The 26356-nt window shown below is 39.0% G+C and overlaps 1 protein-coding gene across 1 annotated transcript in view; it reads left to right on the forward strand.

The window, feature by feature from the left end:
• NHLRC2 (NHL repeat containing 2) overlaps positions 1 to 23513 on the forward strand; it is a 63965-nt gene extending 40452 nt beyond the window's left edge. Inside the window, exons 6-11 of the mRNA XM_054983493.1 lie at positions 11224 to 11323; positions 12483 to 12714; positions 13832 to 13954; positions 16042 to 16251; positions 21342 to 21567; positions 22108 to 23513. Of these exons, the coding sequence (XP_054839468.1) occupies positions 11224 to 11323; positions 12483 to 12714; positions 13832 to 13954; positions 16042 to 16251; positions 21342 to 21567; positions 22108 to 22364 (1148 nt within the window). The 3' untranslated portion in view covers positions 22365 to 23513. The remainder of the gene's footprint in view (positions 1 to 11223; positions 11324 to 12482; positions 12715 to 13831; positions 13955 to 16041; positions 16252 to 21341; positions 21568 to 22107) is intronic.
• Positions 23514 to 26356: the final 2843 nt, after the last annotated feature.

A 26356-nucleotide genomic window follows, 5' to 3' on the forward strand; every position in this document is an offset into this window, starting at 1 on the left:
TGTGAGTAACTGACACACTGCTACAATACAATTTAATTTTAAAATTGTTGGTTTCACCAAGACAGCAGTATTCCAAATTTCACAGCTAACTTTATGAAATATTTTCCTAAATATCTGGGCTCTGCAACCCCTCTGCCACGTGAAGTGAAAATCAGCATTCTCCAAAAGACAGAACCAGCATTTACTACATACCTTATTACAAACATAAGATAGCTTAGAGGATGACATACACCATTGGTTAATAATTTTGTAACAGTTCTTTTAGCAGAATAAAGGCCCTTTCATAGATAATAATGGCTCTTTTGTATAAATGATCTTCCAACCTTCTGCCCATCTCAAATGGAATGGATTGTTGCCACCTTCTATTATGTCCATTTCTCCTTTATATTCTAATTCTGTTGAACAGTGATACATTTTAGAAAATAATTTCTGTTTTTCAAGCACTCAAATTGCACTTTATTCCTTCTTAGTTGCTGATATGCATACTTATTATTAGTAGATATTGGAATTATAAGTTTCTGATTTGAGCAGATACTGTTAACCCATTACTGCTTATCAAGTCCAAATACTGCCCAAAGCCTTCCTTTCCCTGATTCATATAATTGCTTGCATCAATGCTTTGAGTAAATTCACTATCCTTTATAGCAGACATTAAAGGTGATATGGTGGAGAACAAGATTTACTACATCTATCCCAAACCACTCTCATATCATGAATAAACTGATTGTCAAGCTTACAAAAAAATTCTTTTCCATACAAACGTCTATAAAAGCGTATTTATATATTCCTGCTGACCTGCTGCTAAGGCCATATCTTTTTTTAATAATATATTTTTTATTTTTAAAAAATAGAATAATAAGAGGGGATACAGAAAGGAAAAAAAGAGATCGTGCAGTGTAATTGTGCAAATCAGAAATAATCATATATAACAGAATATGTAAAACACAAAATATTCCTCCCCAATATCCCCTTCATTAAAATTTTTAAGACAGTATCTATGAGCTACAATGATACTTACTTAGAGTATATTTATATTCAACATTTAAGTTGCACATTTCATATCTAATCTGTTTCACAACTACGTATTATTAATTTAATCATTGCTACATTCAGTATTACACACTTTTGCCACTTCTACATAGTCAATATAACTTAACAAATGGAAGGCCATATCTTCTTGGTACCTTGTCCTGTCTGTTATTAATTGCTGTCTAGCTGCCCTATAGTAGAATGATAGGTTTTGTAATCTACAGCCTCCTTTTTAGCACAATGCGTAATCTTACCTAGTTTTCTCCTTCCCATATAAAATGATTAAGCAATCTTTGCCATTGTTTCAATGCATGCTTAGTGCTGGGAGCAAACATATTCCTTTTTAAAAAGTTATTTTTAGCAATATAATAGCACTTTTTAAGCAATTTAATAGCACTTATACTATCAAGTAAAATAATTTTAAAGAAAACCAAATTGTACATTTTGCTTTGATTTCAGTAGTTAAAGATTTAAGTTAAGCTTCTAGATGGCCATACCTAAATAACTTGCACTTGTGGGATTCATTTTGATTTGCTTTGTAGCCATTGGATCTTCAGTTCTCTGTGTCCTGACTCTTAACTTTTACACTGTAAGTATTCATACAGCTTCAGAGAGTTAGCAGAGGGGAGACAATTGTGCAGAGAGCCTGATCCTTTAAGCCAGTGCCTCTTTTCAAGTCCACTTTAAAATGGTTATTGACCCCTGTGGCTACAAACATGATATATGTTAATATATAATATACAAGGAATTACGGGAAGGGGGAGATACTAGTAAAATTTCCTCCAACACATAGCTCTCCCTGTAAGATAACTGATAACATAATCCTAAACCCTGGAACTGCTCGTTGTCTCCCTGAGGACTTTGACAAGTATGCTACACTGGCAGCTGCCTCTTAGTATTCTACTTTTTCAATTTGTATCTAAATGACCTTGCAACTGCCCTCTCTTCAGCAGAATTTCACCCTCCATATTTACCCTCAAAGGCACTAACCTTACTTCTCTATGCAGATGATGCTATCCTTACATCTTAGGTTGGACTGTGAAGACTCCTCCTAAGCTGTTTTTCAAAATACTGTCAAAAAGAGTCCAGTAGCACCTTTAAAACTAACCAATTTTATTGTAGCATAAGCTTTCGAGAATCAAGTTCTCTTCGTCAGATGCCTGATACAGAGACTGGATACAGATGCCTGAAACAGAGACCAGTCTCTGTATCAGGCATCTGACGAAGAGAACTTGATTCTCGAAAGCTTATGCTACAATAAAATTGGTTAGTCTTAAAGGTGCTACTGGACTCTTTTTGATTTTGCTACCACAGACTAACACGGCTAACTCCTCTGCATCAAAATACTGTAAACATGAAGAATTTCTATTAGCTATTCAAAATCAAAGGTTATGCCTTGCTATGCTGGATCCCCTGTGTCCATTGGCCCTGGAGACCCTGCAGTGTCCATCATCTGGAGGATGGCCAACCCTACCGTGATGGCGCATCTTGATGGGATCAGGGATCAGAGTTGCTCCATCACAGCAGCAGTGAATGTCAGGGTGAAAGCTCCTTGGAGGCAAACCTATGTGCTCAGATTGGGCCCCTGGACCCAGGGCCTGCCATGTCAATTCCATCCCGGGACTCCCACAGCCAACCATTCACCTCCTTCCCCCCAGTCTCTGGTTCCCGGCTCCAGCTGCGTCCCAGCCCTCTCCCACCACCATTTCCTCCTGGCTCGCCATCTCAAGGCGGCTGATATCAGAACCTTGCCTGAGCACCTTGCCATCCTGGGTGACAGCCCCGTGACTGGCCTGCCTGCCTCCAGCATTGTGGTCTCTGGTCCCTCCTGGCACCTGTTCAACCTCCTTGCCTGTGTCCCCTGACAGTTTGGGGACAGAGTCCTTGCCAAGTGACTTGCCTGCACAAGAGATATGTGGGTGGGGACGACTGATAAGGGGAGGTTTGCCCGAAAGTTAGCCCCCCTCCCACACACACACTCTGGGCAAGTCACTCACCAACCAAGACCTCGATTCCCTGGCCACCCACCAAGATGGGTGGAATCACTCTGTGTATAACAGCTTCTGCCCCAGGCAAGTCCTCCACCGCCGTCTTCTCATATGGGATGCCCATGGCCATGAGGCACTTGCTTCTGTGATGGCCTAAAGGAAAAGTTCCAGTGCTTCATAGTAGACCTCTCTGTCTAGTGAGCGTGACCCAGGGCAGACACCCACTCAGCTGCCATGTACCAGAAGCCCTGGCAGTGAGTGGTGACAGAGGTGCCCTTGCCAGTGGCAAGGGTCACACCAGCATGCTCCACCACAAGGACATACAGGGGTACCTTCTCAATGAGCGCCACCAGTGAGCACCATCGCTGCCACAGTCCTCCAAAGCCCTGCCGTCCCCACACAGAGGAGTGCAGAGTTGAGGCCAGTCAGTATGGGATACCCCTCAACTTTATGAGGAAAATTTATTTGTATCTTATTTAAAATATTTATAAGCCCAACTTTCTGCTAGGGCAGGTAACAAAAACTACTGAACCACTAAAAAACCCCTAAATAAAAAACAAGTACTACCAGCAGTAACCATTACAATCTAATATCAGTGCCTAAACAAATATTCAATACATCACCAAAATACAATCTTCCACAATCAGTTCTCATCAAAATTTGCAGAGGGTAGATGTCTTCCTTTTTTCAATTTACACAAGATTTTTTTTTTTTTGCATTCCTAGGTCATTGTCTGAGTATATAAAAACTGTGACTTTGTAGAGATGCCCTTTTGCTCCCTTCATGATGGGCACTCATCCATGAAATTTGCTACTGGAAGAAACAAGCTGAGAGCTCATGAGGAATTTTGGGAGGCAATTTTGAATTTCCCCATCCCCGGTGTTTCCACCTTCAGGATTCTGTAAGCCCTGAAGTGCTTGAGCAACTTGATTCCCTCCCCACCCCTTTTGCTAATAAGTTTAATTTGCTATTCCTCCTAGACATGCTTCATCATCATCAAACCATTTTTGTTTATACCCTTTTTATTAATTTAACTTGTCATATTTTCCTGTAAACCTGGAGGGTCTTTTGACTATGTAGAGATCTTTACCCTATCTATTGGTATAGGGCCTGCCACTTCTGTATTGAATACAGTGGTAATGATACTGGTTTCATTGAAGTCAGCAATCTAACTAGTATATGTAAAGTTAAGCATATGTTGCTTCTGTGCAGTAGGGAATCTTTCACTGACAGTAAGAGAATCAACACTGATTAGGTCTGAAGACAGTATAATTTACAGAGATATTGCGAAATTGTACCATGGCACTAACAAGCCCTGTCCTTCCATTGTATGTCAGCGTTGCAAACAGCACCGCCATTCAATATGATCATGGTATACTTTACCTGTAGCTAAACGTAAAACAAATTTAAATCAAAAATACTCTGAATTGCTGTTCTAGTTTATTAAATAAAGATCAGTGTATTCATAGGAAACTTGTTTCCAGAGATAATGTATTCTTTATATGATTTTTTTGTTTTATTTACAAAAGATATTATTACATTCCAAGTGATTTATAGCAAAATAAATTAAATAGCTCACATAATAAAATAGTATGCACGAAAACAGATGGTGAAAGTACAAAAATTGAAATCTTAGGAGAACAACAAGGATTTAACTTTGCTAAGGCTTAATGCTGAGGCAGTCTAGTGGGTCTGCTAGGAAAGCTGGTTCCAAGGCAGTGGCCCTAGGCCCCCACTAGGCCTCTCTGGGCAGATCACAGTCACATACCTAATTTCGAACTGTCATGTGTTGTAGCAGTAAGGGAAGTCAGGAGGGGAATGTTGATAAGTTTTGCTAATATTAGAGGTACTGGTTGTGATGTGTAAGTTTAAAATAGCTAATCCTCTTTTCCCACTAGATGGTTAGAAAGAGTGTTATTTCCTTTCTATTCTGAATTTCTATTCTGATGTTTTAGAATTGTTTAGGATGAAACTAAAAATTTCAAAAGACCTTTACAATCTCTTCCAATAGCCCTGTCCTATTGCCTGGGCATAGTGGAGAGCGGTGTATACATTTGGCTCTTTCTCCAGTACTCTTTAAGAGTAAGAGTTAATGTGTATGTATATTGTTAGAATTGGGTTTTGGAAATCCAGGTCCAAATCCCTGCCAAAGTTCCTCTGTTTCAGCCTCATTTGCCTCCCTTAATAAGATAGTTATCCAAGTAAAATTGTCCTATCATCTTGGCCCCCAAAAGTATATTACTACTAGTGTTGCTCCCAGTCCACCGCCCCCTCTCCCCTTCATATTACCAAAAGTACTATACAGTGGGAGAATTGGTAACAAAGCAAATTGTAGCTCTTGAGTTAGTTCTATCTGAGTGTAGGTGGAACTGGCTTGTATTATGGAATATCTCCCACGTATGTGTAGGAAAACAAATTTATACACATAGGCTGTAGTCCTAAGAATACTTTCTGGGGAGCAAATTCTTTAAAATAATAGGGCTTATTTCTGAACAGACCTTATGATTGCTTGCATAGAAAATGAGCATGTCAGGGAGAAGGAAAGGGTATAGAGAACCTTTCTCCCTGAACTCTAACTTTCTTTGTAAAGAGACCTTATTGTATGGATGAACATTCCATATGTGAGCCTGCACTTTGAGTGGGACATCCCACACTGGGCTTCTTTATTACTTTAGTAGTCCAGAGTCTACATGTTGCTTTGCATCTACTTGTGGTGGATGTGATTTTTTTGTTGTTACTGTGGTAAAGTATGTACTTAGTATTAACAATGGTTATCAGCTAAGGGACCAGATGCAATCTGTGAACGGCTCTGTTCAAGGAGAAATGCACTCCTTATATACTACAGAATTCTTAGATACAGTGAAAATCATATTGTTCTCAGGGAATATAAAATTACTGTGATAATAAGGATCAACATCAAAAGTTGTGGTTTACTGTTAATGTGTGTTTATACCATGAATATAATCACAAGGCAAAATTTTTGCTTTGATAGTTCAAACAACTCTGGCAGTGAGAATGTACATCCCCTAATAAGATAAGATGTATTGGTTTGGAACTACTTCCAAGTTGGAATGTAGAGTTTAATTATATAAAAGTGAAGGTATTTCTTTGTTCTTTTTTTTAAGAGAAGGTATTTAATAGTAAAGAAACACTTTAGGTAAAACTTTTCCATAAAAGGATAGTAGAATGTACCTTGGTTTTCTACCACCATAGTAAGAGGCACATACAAGAGTTATATTTTGATTTTCTGTCTGATTTTTCAGTCTACCATTTTTAATTTTCAGCAGTACATCCTTGTAGATTTTCTGTAATAAGTGTCACTGTTTGTGTATGAACTACTTGTGTATGAACTGTTTGTGTTTCTGTAATAACTACTTTTACAGTTTGTTTCGTAGACATTGAGAAAAGCCAGCTGTGCCATTATCCTTGGGTGTTATAATGTACTTTCTGTGAGGAAAACTTATATAATTGCTTAATTAGGAATAATAGCCTTGTTAGGGTTGCCAAGTCCCCTTAACCTCCCAACCCGATGGGGGAGGACCCAGAACTCACTTCTTTTTTTTTTGCTTTTTGTGTGCACGCTCCCAGGCCTGATGTCACTTCCAGGAAGTGACATCATTGTGCCAGGCCTGGGAGTGTGTGCATGCTTCGCAGCAGTTCGATTAGCCTGCTGCAAAGTGGAGGAATGCTCACAAGGTGACCCCCCACAGCCAATACAAATTGTGAAAGTCCTAATGCTGCCATGGCTGACACCAGGTCTGCAGCCTGAACTGAGCCGTCATCGTCAACATGGACAATGAAGTCCCCCAGCACAATCAGCTTGGCGTACTCCAAGGACCACTTCGCCACTACCTCCAACAGGCGTGAGAGTGTATCTGTTGGTGCGCTGGGTGGTCGGTACGCCAAGCAGATAGCCAAACTTTCCTCAGCACTCCACACTAGTCCCACACAGTCAATGCCTGAGATCTCAGGGACAGGGATCTGGCATCCATAAGACTTACGGCTTCTAATTTCTTCAAAGGGTGTATTCTAGAGGTTAAATCAAACTCCACCAGTAAGTTGATAAAAGCTGCATAAAGCATTCCCTTTAGTAGGATGAATGTTTCTCACCCAAATGACACAAGACCAATGCATGGTGCAATGTAGAGCTCCCTTTCCTGAAGCCAATCTACTCTGGATCCAAAATCTGGGCCAGCTACATCCAATTATGTAATTTGAGTTGGAGACGGAAAGCATATAATTTACCCTAAACAGATAAAAGACTGCTTGGAATGTCATTAGCAGGGTTATCTTTTGCCCCTTTCTTAGAGATGGGCACTACTTGCCGCCAGTGCTGGCCACCACTGGTCAGGTATTATCCCTGATCCATCAACAACTACTGTAAACAAGGCAGCGATTATGGGCAATCACCAACCATTATCAGCACCTGGGGTTTTTTGTACATGCTTATATTGGGAAGGAAAGCAGCCTGGTATAGCCCAATCTCTTCATATCTTGGAGGCTAAGCAGGGTCAGTACTTGGATAGGCTTCCACCAAGGAAGACTCTGCAAAGGAACACAATAGCAAATCACCTGTGCTTCTCACTTGCCTTGAAAGCCCCTTGCTGGGGTTGATATAAGTCAGTTGCAACTAGGGATGTGCTCTTCAGGTTTCTGATTTGGGTTTTTAACCCGAATCGGGCCCGATTGGAAAGATTCAGGATTCCCGAATTGGCCCCAGCGTTGCTGAGCCAATTCGGGAATCCTGAAGCAAAGCTTTCTGAAGCTATTCATATCGTTTCAGGAAGCTTCGGGCAAAGCGCAGTAGCTGCACTCACAGCACTTTTAAAGCTGTTTGCATTGCAAACAGCAAGAAAAATGCTGCTTGCTTTCAAACTTCTCACCCCTCTATGGGGAGGGAAGTTTGAAAGCAACACTTTTCTTGCCACTTGCAAAAGGGGAGAAAAGTGTTGCTTTCAAACGCCCCACTGCTTTCTTCACCCAATGGGAGGGGAAGGAGGCTCCCCCTCCCATCAGGTGAAGAAAGCAGTGGGGCATTTGAAACTTAAAGCAACACTTTTCTTGCCGCTTGCAAGTGGTAAACCCAAAGCAGGAAACTGAATTTTTTCCAAGTGCACACCCCTAATTGACAACACATACACGTGCAATATCACTGTATGGATTTAAGGGCTGATTTTTTTCTAATGAAATTGAACAAATGAAGTCTCTGCATGAGGATGCCTAAAACAGGAGCATCTAAGCACCCCTCCCCCCAGTCCAAACTGAAGAGCCCTACCTGGCTCTTTTAACACTTTTAACAATCTTGCCTTGATACTAATAAATATCCTCCCTATTGCCTGAGAATACATCTCTTCTATTTTTTTTTAAGAAAGTGAGAGCTGAAGTATGGCTGCTAAGCATTAGAATGAGATATGCAGCTAGATCTGAACTAGAGAAAGTATAATGCAGCCCCCCCCCCCCAAGTTTTTTATAACATTGCAATCTTTTGCATAGTTATTCCAGTCTAAACCTGCTGATTTCACAAAATATTGGTAAGGAAGTAAGGAGAAATAAATATGTTTACAGCCCAGTCCTATATATTTGTGTGTTTGGAAGTGGAACCCCCAGATTTCAGTGTAGTATATACACAAGTAAGAGTTTAGATCTTTAGAAATTCTGTAAACAAAATCAAATTCAAATGTTAGTTCCTAAGAGTGTCCACCAGAATGCACTATGTTTTCAAACAAAGCAATAGTTTGTTATTATGAATGAATCATTAATCACTGTTCTGGTGAAAAGTTGTTTATTTTTCAGGAGCGAAAGTATCCTTTCGGGAGTGATGAATCTACATTGATTTTCAGATATATTAATTCTGTAATAACCAAAGACGAAAAGAAATGAACCCAACTATGTATACTGTGTTATATAATTAGTGTACATTATTTCAAACTGTGTTATGTAATTAGTGCACACTTACAGGATTATCTGTGTGACATACCTTGCTTTACAGATCTTAATTTAGGGGTGATGGGAGAACCTCTTCTTCACTTACAAGATCTTGGAGCAATATATGTCAGGAGGACTAGATTGGTAATGAATAATTCGCATTTCTTTATATCACACTCCGGTCTGTCATAACTTTCACTGGACAAGACAGCTGTGAAGGTGTAGGCCATTTCCTCAGAGGAAATTATAATGGCTTCCTCCCTTTCTTTTCCTTTATTCCACACAGGAAAAGTGCAGGGAATTGTATTTCTAAGAAATGCAGTTTTGTCTGCTTCTGAATCACCAAATTATATCCTGGTTGAAAAATCAGAACATAGCCTAATTTTGAGAGATTACATGCTTCTGGGCAGAGCTTTTTTTAAATAGGTAATTAAGAACGTTTAAATCTGTGAACCACATTTACGTTTCTGGGAAATATGAAAGTATTTGCAAGGCTTGAGTTGTATCTGCTGATTCCCCCTTCTCTTTGCAGATACCCTGCTCATGTAGAACCTCAAAGGCTCTCCTACCCCTCAGCAGTAGCATTTTGTGAAGATAGTAGGCTGCAGTGGGAGGGGAAAACAGAAAAAGTTCCGTATCACTGATAGAAACTTTAGGCTGGATTCAACCCACTGCTATTTCTTAAATTTTGACAGTAGTTAGAACACATCATACAGGTTTATAAATTTACCATAAGCGATTAAGTACTATGGAAAATGAGGACACAGGTGCAGTGTTAAATGTCTTATCTTTAGAAAATCTATTATACAAATAAGGGGAAATAATTTCTTCCAGCTCATAGCCTAGCCATTTTTGACCACTCATCATCTTGACCAATTCTAGCAAAGAGCTCACCTGCAATAAGGATTGGATAATCAGGGAACCAATGGATCAAATTGTCATAAGTTTCCGCTAAAAGGACCAATAAGAGGTCAATACATGTCGATTTTTGAGTGGGGGGATATAGGTTGATTTTTTTATGAAGAAGTCAGTCAATTGTATCAGAACAGCCAGAGTCAAATCAAATGAAGCCACCACTTCCAATCCAGAGATGTTAAGGACAGATGAAATGAGGCCGGCTAACCCTCCTCTCGGCTTTCTCCCTTTCTCCCCTTTTTGAGCTTCCTTAAGAGAAATTAATATATCCTGGAAAAGCTATGGGATTACTTAGCCAAGTCTCTTGTATTAAAATGATATCCAAAGTAGATAAAAAGAGTTGACCTCTGGAGGGAAGCATTTGGTCTTCCAGCCAAATTCCAACTTAGTAATTTTAATGTAACTGCAAAAGTATAGTCATTGGCTGTCAAAAGTGGCATTTTCAGTTTGGCCAGCTGAGAAGACAACATTCGGATTAACAGAGCGTATTTGAATTTTGGGTTCAAGAGAGATTGGAATTGAAGAATCAGATGATGAAATGTCACGGGAGAGTTTCTTTACAAGGAAGGGAATAATCCCTCCCATAGCTTTACGAAGGGGAGGGTTTCCCTTTCTTCTAATTAAGCGTTGACCTTGGTTAGTATTTGGATGAAAGACCACAAAGGCAGGCAGCCAATGGCAAACCATCTCTGTCTTTTCCCTTGAAAACCATATGGGATCACTATAACAATAACAATAACAATAACGATAATAATAATATAACATTTGATTTATATACCACCCTTCAGGATGACTTAACACCCACTCAGAACGGTTTACAAAGTAAGTCGTCATTATCCCCACAACAACAAACACCTGTGAGGTGGGTGGGGCTAAGAGAGCTCCTAGAAGCTGTGACTCACTCAAGGTCACCCAGCTGGCTTCAAGTTGGCTCTGACTTGATGGCACACACACACAGATACTACATTTTACTACTGGAAAGGTTTGCAGTTTATTGACAGAAGTATTCCCAACCATTGCCATTTTCACTGATACTATGCTCTGTGGCAATAGAAAAGATCCAGATACAGCTAGAATGTGAGTCCATCTGACCTTATGTCTTGGAAAGTAGAGTGACTGCAGAAGCCAAATGATAATAAACAGTGAATGTCAATGGCAGGCATGACTGAATACGGTGGAGTATGCAGAAGGGTAGTGGGTGTGGAGAAATTAGCATTGGTAATGATACAGGAAGTCAATGTCTTGATTCAGTCCAGGTGGATGCATTGTCTTGAGCTTCATTATCAGTTGCAATTCAGCAGTCTCTCTTTCTAATTTCCCTTTGAAATTCCTCTGCAGGATAACTGCTTTTTAATGTTCTCTGTAGTTTCAGAAACACATGAAAGTGATATTCTATGGATTGCCATGGCAGGTACACATCAAATATGGGCACTCATGTTGGAACATGGAAAGCTTCCCAAAGGAAGGTAAGCTGTAATGTTAGACAGGTCAATAAAACACCAGATCAGCAATGGAGAAATAGAATGTATTATCCACTTAGGTGACATTTCTAGCTGCACCTTTATATATTCTCATTTCACCATATGTGCCAGCCTGTACATGGGCGAAATCAACAGCAGCCCATTCACGAGCTTTCTCTGTGGTGGCCCCTACCCTATGGAACAGCCTGCCTGAGGAGGTCAGGAGAGCCCCCATCCTCCTGGCTTTCCGCAAACAATGTTAAACTGAATTATTCAAAAAGGCCTTTTTTCTCAGCTAAGAGGGTGGTATTGTAGGAAAGGGATCCCAAATGTTTCGCTAATGAGTTAGAAACCATAGATTTCACCATTATGTTGCCTTACACATTATCTGTTGCTTTAAATATCCTACCTGTGCTTTATGTTGTTCAGTGTAAGTCCTAGAATTGATTATGTTCTGTTTCAGCAATTCCTCAACCCTGTACTGGATCTTTGCTAATACTATATCTTTGTAAACTTATATTCTTTTACTGAATGATAATAGACAGTGAATGTCAATGGCAGGCGTGACTGAATACGGTGGAGTATTGCCACTAATTGTACTAATCTCACACTATGTAATCCACCTTAAGTCTCAGTGAGAAAGGTTGAACATAAATAAATAAATAATATGTTGTTAACTGTCCTCAGCAAATAATATGTTTTGCTGTCTGTCCTCAGCAAAAACCTTAAACTATTCTAGTTAATGAGCATTTGTATCATTGGAAGTTCCTGCTTCAACCAAATCATGTATAATTTTTGGGCAGCATTTTTTGCTTTGTATAACTGAAAAGTCAGAAAGGAGAGAGAATGAAAATAAATGCCAGCTGGTATTCTTAGTGGAAATTTAGTAGCAGCAGAAAAGTCTTAAAACTCTTCAGATTTTATAACACTAAAAGGAAACTTTTCTCCTCTTTGGTTGTTGTGGATTTTCTCCGGCCGTGAAAGCCTTCGACAATATATTTCTCCTCTCTGTTCTGAGGATTCCAGTTATTGTCTTATAAATGAACTCTGAAATAATAATTTGGTATCATTTTGTACTTACCTTGCTATCCTGCACTAAAAATTGGGATCATAATTCTGTTGCAATAGTTTCCAGTGTTTTTAATTTGATCCCTTTCCTCCTTAGTGACTTGAAGAAAGGAACCTGCCTCCGCTTTGCTGGGAGTGGAAATGAAGAGAACCGAAACAATGCATATCCTCATAAAGCAGGTTTCGCCCAGCCTTCTGGTCTCTCCCTTGCCGCTGAGGAGCCTTGGAACTGTCTTTTTGTAGCAGACAGTGAGAGTAGTACCGTGCGAACCATCTCAATGAAAGATGGAGCTGTGAAGCATCTTGTAGGAGGAGAGAGAGACCCAATGGTAATAAGCTGCAAGTTAGATGTATCTTTTGAAGAGACGGGTACTATTTTTTTTTAAGTCCTATCCAAGTCCAGTTTAATAACTAGTGATCTTGGTGTGATAAGCTTAATATGGCCATTCATATCTTAAATGTATTGAATCGATTCTCTCTTTCTTGACTAGGATAGCATTTAGTAAAACAAACTTTGGTAGAAAAATGTGGGAAAATGCTGCCCAATCATGCCCTTCCTTTCAGAAGTCGTGCTGTGTATGTGTTGGCTAGAGATGGTCACAGAATTCATGGATAGCATGCCACTGTGGCTATGCTGAGGAGAAGGAGGAGAATTCTCTTGTCCACCTTCCCTCTCCCTAGACACACATGCACAAGCAAAACTAGCTGAGTTGGTTAATGTGCTAACTAGGAAGAACTCCATTTGATGCAGTATAACAACAAGCATGTTCTTCTCCTTAATGGCTTTTACCATGATTTATAAATTGACTCTTTTAAACAAAAAGTTGGTAGATGAATCCAAAATTAAATAAGGGTATAAACAGACATCCCAAAGAGCTGAAAGAATAATTATGTTCAGAGAGTTGTGGCTGGGGAAAATATGTGACTAAAAAAAATACAGTGATTCAGATGCTGAAAGCCATGTAGTACCAAGTACTTATAGCAAGTAGTGGAACTGAATCTTTGAACTCCTGTTACTGGAAATCAGGGTTTAAATTCACTCATATCTTCTGTTTCTTCAGCTATTCAACATTACATGAACTGGGAGATTTTTACATGGGGCGCTGTTTGTAAAGTACCTGCCCCTCCTCCACACCTATGTACCTACATGTTCTTTTAAATATTTGAACTGGTGCAGTGAATTTTACTTGGGAAGAGTTTCCCTGGTGAGTAATGTAGTGATCATCACTAGCAATGGAACTGAGAAATAATTCACATACTCCACCAAACATTTGGCAGTTGCAAATCTTATTTGGATTTATATTGGTAGCTCAGAAAAGAAATATTCCTATACTTTGCCCCATTTCTTTGTGCCTTAAGAACTTGTGGTTTGAACACCAGTATCGTGTAACAGATTTAACTATGTAATAACTCTCTAATTAAAGATTTTTTTTCCTCTGAAAAAAGAATTTATTTGCCTTTGGTGACATTGATGGAGCTGGGATAAATGCAAAGCTACAGCATCCCTTAGGAGTAGCCTGGGACAAGAGACGAAACCTCCTTTATATTGCAGATTCCTATAATCATAAGGTGAGCCTACATAATGAATTGCTCCAAGTTTTGTTTCATGTAATTACTACTAGGAAGTCAGATACCAGATATTCAGTTGTATAAAATAGTGTTTGTTAGAGTTGACAAATAAATGTACTTTATTTTGGAAATTCTTATTAGTTGCTTTATAGTTTCTTACCAAATTGTAAATAATTTGTGAAGGAGAGTTTTCATGAGAGATTCCAGTAATGTGAATACAACATCTAAGGCCTCTCTGTGTGGTTATTTGGGTACCCAATGGGGTTGCCAACTCTGGGTTGGGAATTCCTGGAGATTTGTGGGTGGACCCTAGGGAGGGAGGATTCAGGAGGAGAGGAAGCTCAGTGTGGCATAATGCCAGAGAGTCTCCAAAGCAGTCATTTCTCCAGGGGAACTGCTGTTTGTAGTCTGGAGACCATTGTAATTCTGGGATATCTCAAGGCTGCACCTAGAGGTTGGCAACCCTTGTCCTCAAGACTAGCTCAGAATAGAAACTTCAAGGATTGGTCTGTGACACCGGAAAGCAGTGAATATGTGGATGAAAAGATGACTATTTCTTTGGATGCTTCTCAACAAAGTGTAGGATATGTTACATTAGGCCTAGTGATCCATATCAGATGCAGGATATAACACAGTATCAGACACAGTACATTCATATGCATTTATTCAGTAATGAATTTCATTTTCAGATGCACAGAAGTTTTTTATTTTTTAAAAATCCCTGCTACTCCTTTTTCCTGCCTCTGTTTTGCAGGAATCTCAGTAAAATCACTTGAAAGCTACACCCCTTTCGTAAATGTTCATGTGATTGTCCTCTTTTCAAAAGTCAGTATGCATACTGAGTGGTTATTAAAAAAAACCTCCTTCATAATCATAGCAAATTAATTTTGAACATCCTGCTCTTGTTGACCTGGAATGTTTTCCTGATGTATTTGGTGAAAACTAGCAAAATATCAGACACTATGAGAGCAAATGGAACGTGGCAGAAGGGGAGGGCTATGTATTAGTATATGCACACAACCACCCTCGGTGAAGATAACGGGGCATGCTCAGGAAGACTTAGATTTCATTCCAACTACAGGAGTGTTTCCAGGTGCAGTGCTTTATTTCCACCACTGCCACCGCCAAATGAATACTTGCCATTCTCTTATATAGGGGGAAGTAAACAACACTGTTGAGGTAGGACTAAATCCCCTATCTTGGCATGTCAAATGTCATATGAACGTTAGCATGTTTTGCTCTTCTACCAAGATTTTTTTCAGAGTCCAGTTTAGGAACCACTGAGAATAGAGCCTGTTCACATAGCCCCACCACTTTGCTTAGCCATACACTTGATTCCATTTCTCTTGGAAAAGGAAGAACAGTCATATCGGGGAGGGAGGAAGTTGAAGCCAATCTCAGCTTCTGGTGTAGACATTTGAATGTAACAGCTCATCAGTAAATGCAAGTTTGCACATATATTTATATGTTGATTATGTGGTGTATACATCAAACGTTGTGTAAATGCACTGAAAATATGGTATGTGAAGCTACACATAATAGTGTGATTGACAGAATGTCAAACTGTGACTGGAGAGAGCTATGTTTGAATCCCTGCTCAGCCTCTAAACTCTGATTGGATGGTCTTGGGCTAGTCACATGTTCTTTGTTTAACCTATCTCTCAGAGGTCTTGAGAACAAAGGTGGGGACCATATGCTCTGTCTTATACTTCTTAAAGGTAGAATTAAAATTGTAAAATCATGGCTATAATCATCATGTCAGTCAATCTCATTTTTTCTCAAATGGATCTCTCATGACTTCAGTTAAGTACACTAACTGACTTGTCATTAACCAGTTTAGCACTTCATGCAATTGTCTAGCTTTTTTTACAGTTTTAATTTTTATTTGTGCTTGAATACTTTATTTCAAATCTCCTGGTTGTACGGTCCTTGAGGATAAATCTTCTTTATGGTGACTCAAGCTTGAATCTTAAACTAAGAGTTCAAACTTACTGTCTGCTTCTAAACACTATCACTTTTTTGTTCAAGTGATACAATTTAAACAATCATAATTTACAGAGTTTGCATCATTTATTTTTCATCTTTAGATTAAATTTGTAGATCCTAAAATGAAGAATTGTGCTACACTGGCAGGTACAGGAGAAGCAGGCAATGTCATTGGTTCCAACTTCACCTCATCAACTTTTAATGAACCCGGGGGCCTGTGTGTTGAAGAGAGAGGGTGTTTGCTCTATATTGCAGACACAAACAATCATCAAATTAAAGTGCTAGATTTAGAAACCCAAATCGTTTCACTGGTAAGTCACCTTTATAAAACTTTATATAGCATTTTATACTCAGAATAAATCATTTGAGCTGTGTTGTCTCTCATCAGCTCTCCAAAAGTAACTGTCTGAATGGCATGAAACATAGCTGATATATGTGTTCCTTGCAGTAAATGCATTCCTATGATGTTTTATAATGGTCTGGCAAACAGAACAACTGTTGTGTTGAGGATATCCTGTTAGGCTTAAAATAAATGTTCCATCTGTTTGAGAGGCCGTAAAGGACACTAGTGCAATTAAAATGAGCAGAGCAACTCAGAAACTTTAGTATTTGCTAGATAATGGAGACCAAACCTTCCCTTAGTGAATCTGCTGTGTGACATCCTACCACCACCATGTGATGAAACTATAACAGGTCCACTTTATGGCACCTTGTGAAGATGAACAAGACAGATATTTTGATATTATTTATTTATTTTTACATTTCTATGAATAAAACACTCAAAATGGCTTACAAAGTTAAAACCCACAAAAATACTTTAAAAGACAGTAACGTTCTTCAAGGGCCAGCAGAAGGAATGTCATCAAGCTCCTGAGATAGGTCTGATAATTCCGATAAGGATAAGGTTGATGATAGTGCTAATTGTAGAATTCAGAGAGATTCTAGTGGATCAATGGACCCTGTGCCCCATGAAGGAGTGTAGCTTTGGGTTACTGTTAGATCCAGATCTACAGGTGGGTACTCAAATGGTATCTTCAGTAAGTAGTGCCTTTACCTACTTTTGCTTGGTTTGCTGGCTGTGATCTAGCCACAGTGATCCATGACCTTGTCACTTCCAGGCTCAATTACTATAAAATGGTTAATTGTCCTTGAAGAGGTGGGGTGGATTGCATGTTTTAAAAATCCTTGAAAGGCTGTTCACAAACAGGACTGTTAAGAGTTAATCCCTCACATAATAAGAGAGCTTTGAGTGACAGGCTACTTCAAGGGATTTGATTGGGTAATATGAGCTAGAAAGAGAAGGGTCTGTTTTCAGTCCTAGCTGAGCCTGATTGAATGTGAAGAGTTGGGAGATGGAGTCCTAATGGAGAGCAGTTTTAACGCTGGTAGGAGAACTGGGGAAAGTTGGCAAGGAGGTTTGGGAAGTAGGTACAGACTCCCAAACAGGCTACAAAAAGAGGCTAGATCTTCTAAGGAGAGATTTTTCCTACCCAGTCAAACAGTGAGGTAGCTCACCTGGTCGGGTGTGGTTGGAAACTGCCTGTGGAGACCTTCAGATTCAGTTAACAACTGAAGGAAAGCACTGATGTGTGAAGAGAAGGGGATTGGGGTGTTAGAAAGTGGGTACCAGCATTCTAACTCCAAAAGAGAAAGAAAATACAAAAAGAAAGTATCCTAGAGTGCCTCAGGAAAACCAAGGGAACCAAAGCCTCAAGCTGCAGAAGCCTTTAAGTATCTGTGAAGAGCATATGAACTAAAGTCTGTTCTGATTTTACCTCAGAGATATATATTTGTTGAATTACCTGATTTTACCTCGTGCCATTTCAGCTGTTTAAGGATGAGAGAATGTCATAAGGGGGTTTAAAAACTTCATTTAGTCCAATATGCAATGGCAAGGTTGCTCGCTGGAGTAAACTATAGACAGCATATTACTCCAGTATTGGAAGGTCTTCAGTGGCTGCTTGTTCCCTTCTACTTCCGGGTGCTGGAAAGCCCTTTACAGCCTAGAACCTGGTATTTATTGCACTCCCGTCTAGGTACTGCATCCTGGATTTTAGGCCCTTGTTCCTGTCCCCATGCCTTCAGAGGTAAGGCAGGTAGCCATGAAGGATGTCTTTTTTAATGGTTCCTAAGGCTGCCAAGAGGGATGGAGAAAATTATGCTGTCCCTTTAATAGAGACTTTGTGTGGAAATGGGGAGTTGAAGCTTTTCAGGGCATGGAGGTAAATATCATCTGCTAAATAGCATCCCAGTGACCCTCTATTAAAGGACAGGACATTTTTTTCTCCAAGCCTAGTGTTTGTCCCATAGCTTTGGACTGCCCTCCCTTTTTTCCTTTGCCTGGCACATTCACGTGATTTTTAAAAAACAGTGTGTTGTTCTTGCTTGTCCTTTTGTGTGTGTACATGTGCATGCACACACTCCTGGTTGTATTTAATTTTTCAGTTGGTTGTAGTTCATGGCTTTAAATACTCTTGCTGTGCTGCTTATATTTTAAAATTGGGTTAAAATTTGTTTTTAAACCTGTCTGAGCAATTATTAGTTTTTAGTATATATGATGGATGGTACTTTATTAATATTATATTTGGTTTGTTTGGTTTTTTTATTATTATTGTCTCATGCATTGTGGTGGAAAGGTAGCATACAATTATTTTAGATAAATAAAAAAGAGAGCTGCATAATGTATGAGCAGCCACAGAGAAGCATTTCACTCAAGTCTCTGCTAGACACCTCTCTGACAATGTGGGCTCCTGTAATAAACATCTCTTGGATCACCTCAAGAGTACAATCAGCAACACACCCCAAATCTCCAGATGATCTCCACTCAGAAATTTTCTGCAGATGTTATAGGAGATAAGATGGAAGCCCGCAGAATTCATAGTCCCCAAAAGCAGAGGGGAAATTCCCTTTGCCACCATTATAACTCTCCAACATTCAGATTCTGAGCCAAAGAATGATGAACCTCATAATAATTTGGTAACCTCATAATAATATAAGGCTCTATCACAAGTCGCAATGTTACATTGCAATTTACTATATTACACAGGCACACACAGTGTTGTTCTACACAGAAGCTGTGGAGCATGAAGCCAAGTATATGCCCAATTTTGAGAAACCTTTTGAAAATTTGCTGAAATGGGAATTATTTTTTATGAAATGTAGTTCCTGTTTCACTAGTGCTAATTAAAACTGCACAATAAAACAAATGGTATAATAGAAGTATAAAAAGTTAAACCTTTTTTTTATAAAGCAACAAACAACTATTGAATCAGAAAATTAGAGATAAAAACCCCTAAATATTTGCTCTATGTACCATCTGGAATTACATAGGTCATTGTATGACCAGCATTCCTGGGAATGCTGTTTCATATCTGCAACACTGATGCTGAAAAATCCCTTCTTCAGGCAGTATATCCTGAATGGAAGTAATCCAGAACTAGCAGTGCTAATTTTGTAGCTCCTGAGCCCCATGGCGCAGAGTGGTAAACTGCAGTACTGCAGCCCAAGCTCTGCTCACGACCTGAGTTCAATCCTGGCAGAAGCTGGGTTCAGGTAGCTGGCTCAAGGTTGACTCAGCCTTCCATCGTTCCAAGGTCAGTAAAATGAGTACCCAGTTTCCTGGGGGTAAAGTGTAGATGACTGGGGAAGGCAATGGCAAACCACCCCTAAAAAGTCTGCCAAGAAAACGTCGTGGTGCAACATCCCCCCATGGGTCAGTAATGACTCGGTGCTTGCACAGGGGACTACCTTTACCTTTAATACTGGAGGAAAAGGAATTCATATAGCAGAAAGAATATTATAACTATAGTGTTTTAAAATTCAGAGAATGATAGAGTATTTGCATTTTAAGAATGCTTTTAATAGAATATGAGCAAATGACACTGTTCCTTAACTTCAGCTAACATTGTAGCCTCCTTCAGATCTTGGCTGTACCTTATAAGGCAAAACCATTCAGAGGAAAATTGTAATCATGAGAATAATGCTTGGAACCCAATCACTGTTTAACTGCTACTTCCTCAGTAAATATAAATACAGTTTTAAAAAATATAACATCATTAGATGTTAGATTAAATGTCGTTCAACATACAAATAGCATGCATTTACGGGAGATAATATGACTCAGTGGTGGAATATATGCTATGCATTCAAAGGTCCCAGATTTCATTCTTGACATATAGATCCTGAGGAGTTAGCCGTGTTAGTCTGTAGTAGCAAAAATAGAGAAGAGAACTGAAGAAGAGAACTGTGATTCTCAAAAGCTTATGCTACAGTAAAGTTGGTTAGTCTTAAAGGTGTTACTGGACTCTTTTCCATTCCTGACATGTCCAATTAAAGGAACTCCGGTATCAAGTGTTAAGAAAGGCCTACCTTTTGCTTGAAACCTTGAAGAATAGTTAATACTGAGTTAGATGAGCCATTGGTTTGACTCCATATAAGGCAGCTTCATATTCACAAGTTTGTTTAAATTGAAATTCCACAGTTGCCAAGAGTACAGTGCAATACCCTAACCACAGAGGAGAAATTGTAAAAGTCTCATAACACTAGTAACATTTTCAGTGTCTAGAACAAATAGTAGACTCTTTCTCCTAAACAGTTAGATCTAAGAACTATTTGAACTGAGTATCTCCTTAGACTATAAAATGTGTGCATTTATTTATTTATTTTTTATTTATTTATTTATTTATTTATTTATGTCATTAGTCTGCCTTTCTCACTGAGACTCAAGGCGGATTACATAGCATGAGATGAGTACAATCAGTATAAAGAACGATTCCGTACAGCAACAAAGACATTTCTATACAGTGTTAAGGACATTTTCACAATGTCATAGGATTTTACAAAGACGTAGCATTAGCAAGGATCCAGTACAGAGTTGAAGAATTGCTGAAACAGAACATAATCAATTCTAGGACTGACATTAGATAAACATGAAGTACAGGTAGTATAAGTACATATTTGAGCAACAGATAATATGCAAGGCAACATAGTGGTGATGTCTATAGTCCCTAACTCATTAGCGAAGCATTTGAGACCTCTATCTATAATGCTTCCCTCCGATCTGAGTAAAAAGCATTTTTGAATAATTCGGTTTGTACTTGGGAATTAGGGTTCACGTAGAAGAGTCTAGAGAACTTTGGATAGGCAGCAGAATTATGAATCATTACACTGTACAGAAAATACTTAACCAAGCTTTTAATTGGGCAGATGTACTAACATCGGTTGTTAAGGCAATAGCAGTAAACCTGCAGAAGAGACTTATAATACTTTCATATAAAGGAAGCCTAATGTATCTCAATATCTTATTAAATTCTTTCTTACACTCTTCTAAATGAAACAATCATATTTCAGAGCAAGATGCCATTTCTTCACAAATGAACATCCTTTGTTGTTTCTTTGATAGCTACCTCTTATGAATGAAGAAACACTGGACACTATAGATGGTCCAGTTGTGCAAAAGAGTGCTATGGCAAGACTACCAAAGCTGCCTAAATCTGCTCCAAATCTTCAGCTACCTTCACTGACTGTAAGCCCTGGCCAGGCACTTCAGTTTTTGTTAAAACTCAGCCTTCCTCCAAATGCCAAGCTGACTGAAGAAGCACCTAGTTCATGGTTTCTCACATCAGAAGGTAAAGAACTTCTGTTATTGTTAATATTTTATGTATGCTTGGTAGATTTTTGCAAAATGCTGTTATCTTATCCAAGGTGACTGTCACAACACATTGGTTTTGAAGGTGCATCCTGAACCTAAATCATTATTGAATACTTTATGATCTAACTATCTCAAAACATTTACCAGTGACTATAGAATCAAAAATCAACAGGAGTTTATATCATTCTTACTGACTGGTTTCTCAACAACACTCCTAAAATTGGGTTGTGGTTACCACCTAGTCGTCATCCCTCCATGTTTGCATTCAAGTTTAAATTCCTGTCATTTTGTCATCAGAATCTCTGTGCTATAATCTTAACTTAAAGATGAATGGAGGTATAATAGTTGAAGGCTGATCTTGAGCATTTACTCAGAAGTAAGTCTTGCTGCTTTTAGCACCCTTAGTTTACCAGAACTCTTTTTTTAAATAATTGAACTTTCACACTAGAAAGAGAATACAGCATGGTGGTATAATAACCTCATCCCTTAATACTGATAGAATCTTTTTGTTTTCCAGGTAGTGAGTGGTTACTTTATGAACAGAACATATTTGGAGAAATTGAGGACATTTCCAGACAACCTGCAATCTCATTACAGATACCCATGAGCTGCCTATCTGCTGAAGTTGTACTGTCAATCAAAGTGTGCCTCTATTACTGTAGCAAGGACAGCAGTGCCTGTATGATGAAAGGAATCTCATTCAACCAGCCTTTACATATAGCAAACGCTAACCAAGGCAGCGCCACTCCAGTTGAGCTAACGTATGCATTTTAATGGAACCAAAGCTAAAGAAGAAGCTACGCTCTTAATTTCTACTGCCTAATGTTTTTTAACCCAAGAAGAAGTGTTAAGAGAAGCTTCACTCCTGGTCTTCCAGAAAAGTGTTAACAGTAATTCAGTTACGGAATTCTGTTTACCTTGAAAGCCTAAAATATCTCCAATATGCTTGGTCATATGAAATGGAAGACTTCATGCTGAGTCATGAAAAATGTAACTAAATTTTAAACTTTGTTTCTTTATAGTATTAGCAATAAATCTAAAATGAGTTTGGGTCACTGAATAGAGTGGTAATTTTCTTGAGTAAGAATGAATAGCGTTCCTCTTTGGAGGTTCAGTCTTATTCATGTAACTTAATAGATTTGTTCTGTTTGTGATCAAACCTATTTTGGGCTGAACACAAACCTATTTTATGACTTCTCTTCTCCTTGAATAAATTTTATGCCTTCTCTTTGAATAGATTATTGAAATACTGACTTTTTGTTTCTCTGGTTTATAAAATTTGTTTTTTTTTCATCATAAGATAAAGTATTTAGAAAACAATGTGACATGAACCTAAAATGAGTATAGGCTTATTTTTGTAAGACCTGTTATATAAAAACTAATATTTATGCCTTATATGATGACCACATTTCTGTGTGAGGTCTAGAAATAATGATAATGCAAAAAGATAGGAAACACATCTAATAGCATTCTTTTTCTAATTGATGTGGCTATTTACATATTTTGGTGAAATCACAAAAATTAATGGCTTTAAGGGTAAAGTTATTATGACCTAATGTAAGCTTTCTTAGCATTTTTGGCAGTACAGTGAAAAAACCAAAAGGACATTAACCATGCTTTACATCAATGCCAGAGTTTATTAAAGTTATTATAAAATCGTGACAGTCCTTATAAAATACTTTCATTCGCTTTATTGTGCTATATAAAAAGCATTTGAATTCAACAGTCCTCTTTAGATATATGTGTTATTGAGAACTGGTCTTGGCCAAAAGTGTGTATCACCATCATTGATACATTATAATTGGAAAGTTATTCCATGTGTCCATTAAAATGGTTTTTCACAGAAATTGTTGGCTGCAGGAACTCGTGAACCAAAGTGAAATTAAATGGATTCACCTCTGTATTTGTTTGAATATGATCACCATTCTCAGAAAGAAAGCCAAGAAAATATCAAAGTGAACAAATGCATTTTTGAAAATACATATTTCACAAACAGCATATTTCAAGAAACACTTTTACATATGAGCCTACCACAGAAGTAGGCCTGTGTAAAAACTAAGCAAATTCATATTTGCATTTACTTTTAATAACCTTTCAGCAGAATTTGTTCATGGCTATCTCCCTTTGGTGACCCTGATTGTGCAGAAACGAGAGATACCACATTTTAAAATCCCAATACCTGGAAACCAGCAGCTCAGATTATTGGGCAGTCTTCTCCATTTCTGTCTAAAATGTTGCTCAAAAGTTATCAAACGTTTCTTTGGGGAGGGGGACATACGGTGTTGTATGGCTTTTCCTTCCTCTTTAAGATCACTTGCCAGCATAGCTGAAAGTTAAGAGGTCACTTTAATACTGAAAACAAGTTTTCTTGCCAGAGCTGTCTACAATTAGAATATTTCAGCAGCCTTTTATCTCTCATGCCAGGGTTCTAAACTCCTTTAAGTTCAGGCATATAACAGACAGAAAATATGGATTTCATATTTTTTAGCTATTTTCAAAACATTTTTTTAAAAAATAGGCACACCTTTTATATAGCCAGGGAGAAACAAGAAATAAACAAGGCCAGTCTAAAGAGTAAGTGGGCCCTCTCTGTTCTTTGAATAATGTAATCCTTTACCATTTTTTAACCACCTTAGTTAAAGCTATGTTTATTGAAAAGTAATAAATGTGACATAGCAGCATTTAATGTGTAGACTAATGGGTATTTGGGTTTCTTTGTAATTGTTATATTTTCTTTTGTATTTTAGGGGTTTATTTTCAAATGTCTGATTGTTATTCTTATTTTTTTTAAATGTCAAAAGAAGAGGTTACTAGAGGACAACATCCATGGACTTATAAATACAAGCTTTTTTATTGTGATTTCCCATTCACTCATTGCCCAGTCTTAAGCAAAAAAAAATTAATTAGCAATAGGGTGCGAGTGATTAATTAGCAAAAGAATTTATTGTGAGACCAAATAGTTTGCTCCCTTCTTTTTCATGAGTAAAAGTGTACAGATTGTTTTAGTTAATGTGGAAGCCAGTAAAGATAGGTGATAATTTGCAACAGCAGTGCATTCCACAAAAATGCCAGAAGTTGCATCATCATTTGTCTTGTCTTGTTTCCATTTGTTTGTTGACATGGAAAATCTGCCTTCATATTTAAGTAAAACAGGTAACTTTCTCTCCACCCTGGACCTAGCAATGCCATCCTGCATTACATTGTTGCTGCTAGTGCAAAAACTGTTTCCATAGATTTGCCTTTATCTTTGAAGTTTCCAGTTGATTTGAGGAGTGGGGAGCTTCAAAGACCAAAAAACCCAAAGAACAAATTGGATGAAGTTCTGAATATGAATGAGAGACCAAGAAGAGCCCTGCTGGATCAGAGCAAGAATCCATTTATTCAGCAACCCATTTCCACACTGATTCCTCTGGGGTATCTAAAAGTAGGGCATAGAGATAATAACCTTCTGTGGCTAACATACATGGAAATTCTATTTAGCTGTCACTTCTGATGGCTACTGCAAGTCATGTCATCCATATTATGGCACTGAATTTCATAAATTATCAGTTGTGTAAAATACTTTCTCCCTCTGAGGCAGAGGACATCTTGGGTGATTCCCACCATCCAATCAGGGAGGCAGGAACTAACTTTCTTCCTCTTCCTGTCTAGCCTGTGGGACCACCCTCTCTCCAGTTCTGTTCCTGCCTCCAGGGAGAGCAGTTCTGCAGCAGACTAGCTCTGCTGCCTTTTTTCTCTCTATCTCTTATTTATCTTTCTTCTTCCTCAAATCATTCTTTACCTTACTCCTTACTTACTTCATTACCTTACTCTCCTCCCATTTCCTCTTCTTTTACTCCTCTTGCCAAAGAAAGAAAAGAAGAGGACGAGATGGTCTCTAGAGAGTCATTGGACTCTGAGGAAAGCTTCATGGAGAAGAATTTGGGCTGTTCCCACGGAGCGCCATCCTACCGGCGGCGGGAACAGGCCCAGCCAGCACCAGCATGCCTCTGAGGCTGTATGGGTTCCCTGGCAAGGAGAATATGGGCTGTTCCCATGGAGTGCCGTCCTACCGATGGCGGGAACAGGCCCAGCCGGCACCAACATGCCTCTGAGGCTGTATGTGTTCCCCGGCAAGGAAATGGCCTTGGAAGAGACGCAGGCCTCTCAACAGCCCCATCTTCCACAGAGGGAGCTTGTTAAAACAGCATGCCTCAGCCAGCCAGCTGAGAACAGCGCCACCTGGTGGAGCTCAGTTTTGGCGGGAAACAACACAACACGCTTGCCAATCTCCTGGCAGGAGAAACATGGCTGAAACATAATCCAGACACCCAGAGCTCCAGCCGACAAGCCCAGGAGGGCCACGTAAGTGTTCCCCCGAGCGTGTTATACCTCCAGAATTCCTGTCAGCAATTAGACTGACTGTGAGGGAGGAAATCCTGTTACTTTACCAGTCAGAAGCACCTTGGCCCTATAAAGATTCCAGGAATCTCCTCAGCCCTGGCTCCATGTGAATGTGCCCATGCCAATCTCCTGCCTGGAGATTTTACAGCAGGCCTTTCCCCTTTGGATTTAGCCCTGCTTTTACAACAGGATCTAGCCCTGCCTTTCCCTGTCAGATGGGTAATGTATAAAGGGCGCAATTTTGCCGGTGTCTTTGAACCTTTTAACTCTTAAGACTAACCAGGAGAGAGGAAATAGTGGTGTGGTGTCTGCCTCCTCCTCCCTCCATGAGTAAGGCTGTAGCTCTGTGGAAGAGCTTCTGCTTTGTATGCAAAAGATCCAGG

This window comes from Eublepharis macularius, chromosome 6 (assembly GCF_028583425.1).
Source record: "Eublepharis macularius isolate TG4126 chromosome 6, MPM_Emac_v1.0, whole genome shotgun sequence".
NCBI classification, from domain to species: Eukaryota; Metazoa; Chordata; class Lepidosauria; order Squamata; family Eublepharidae; genus Eublepharis; species Eublepharis macularius.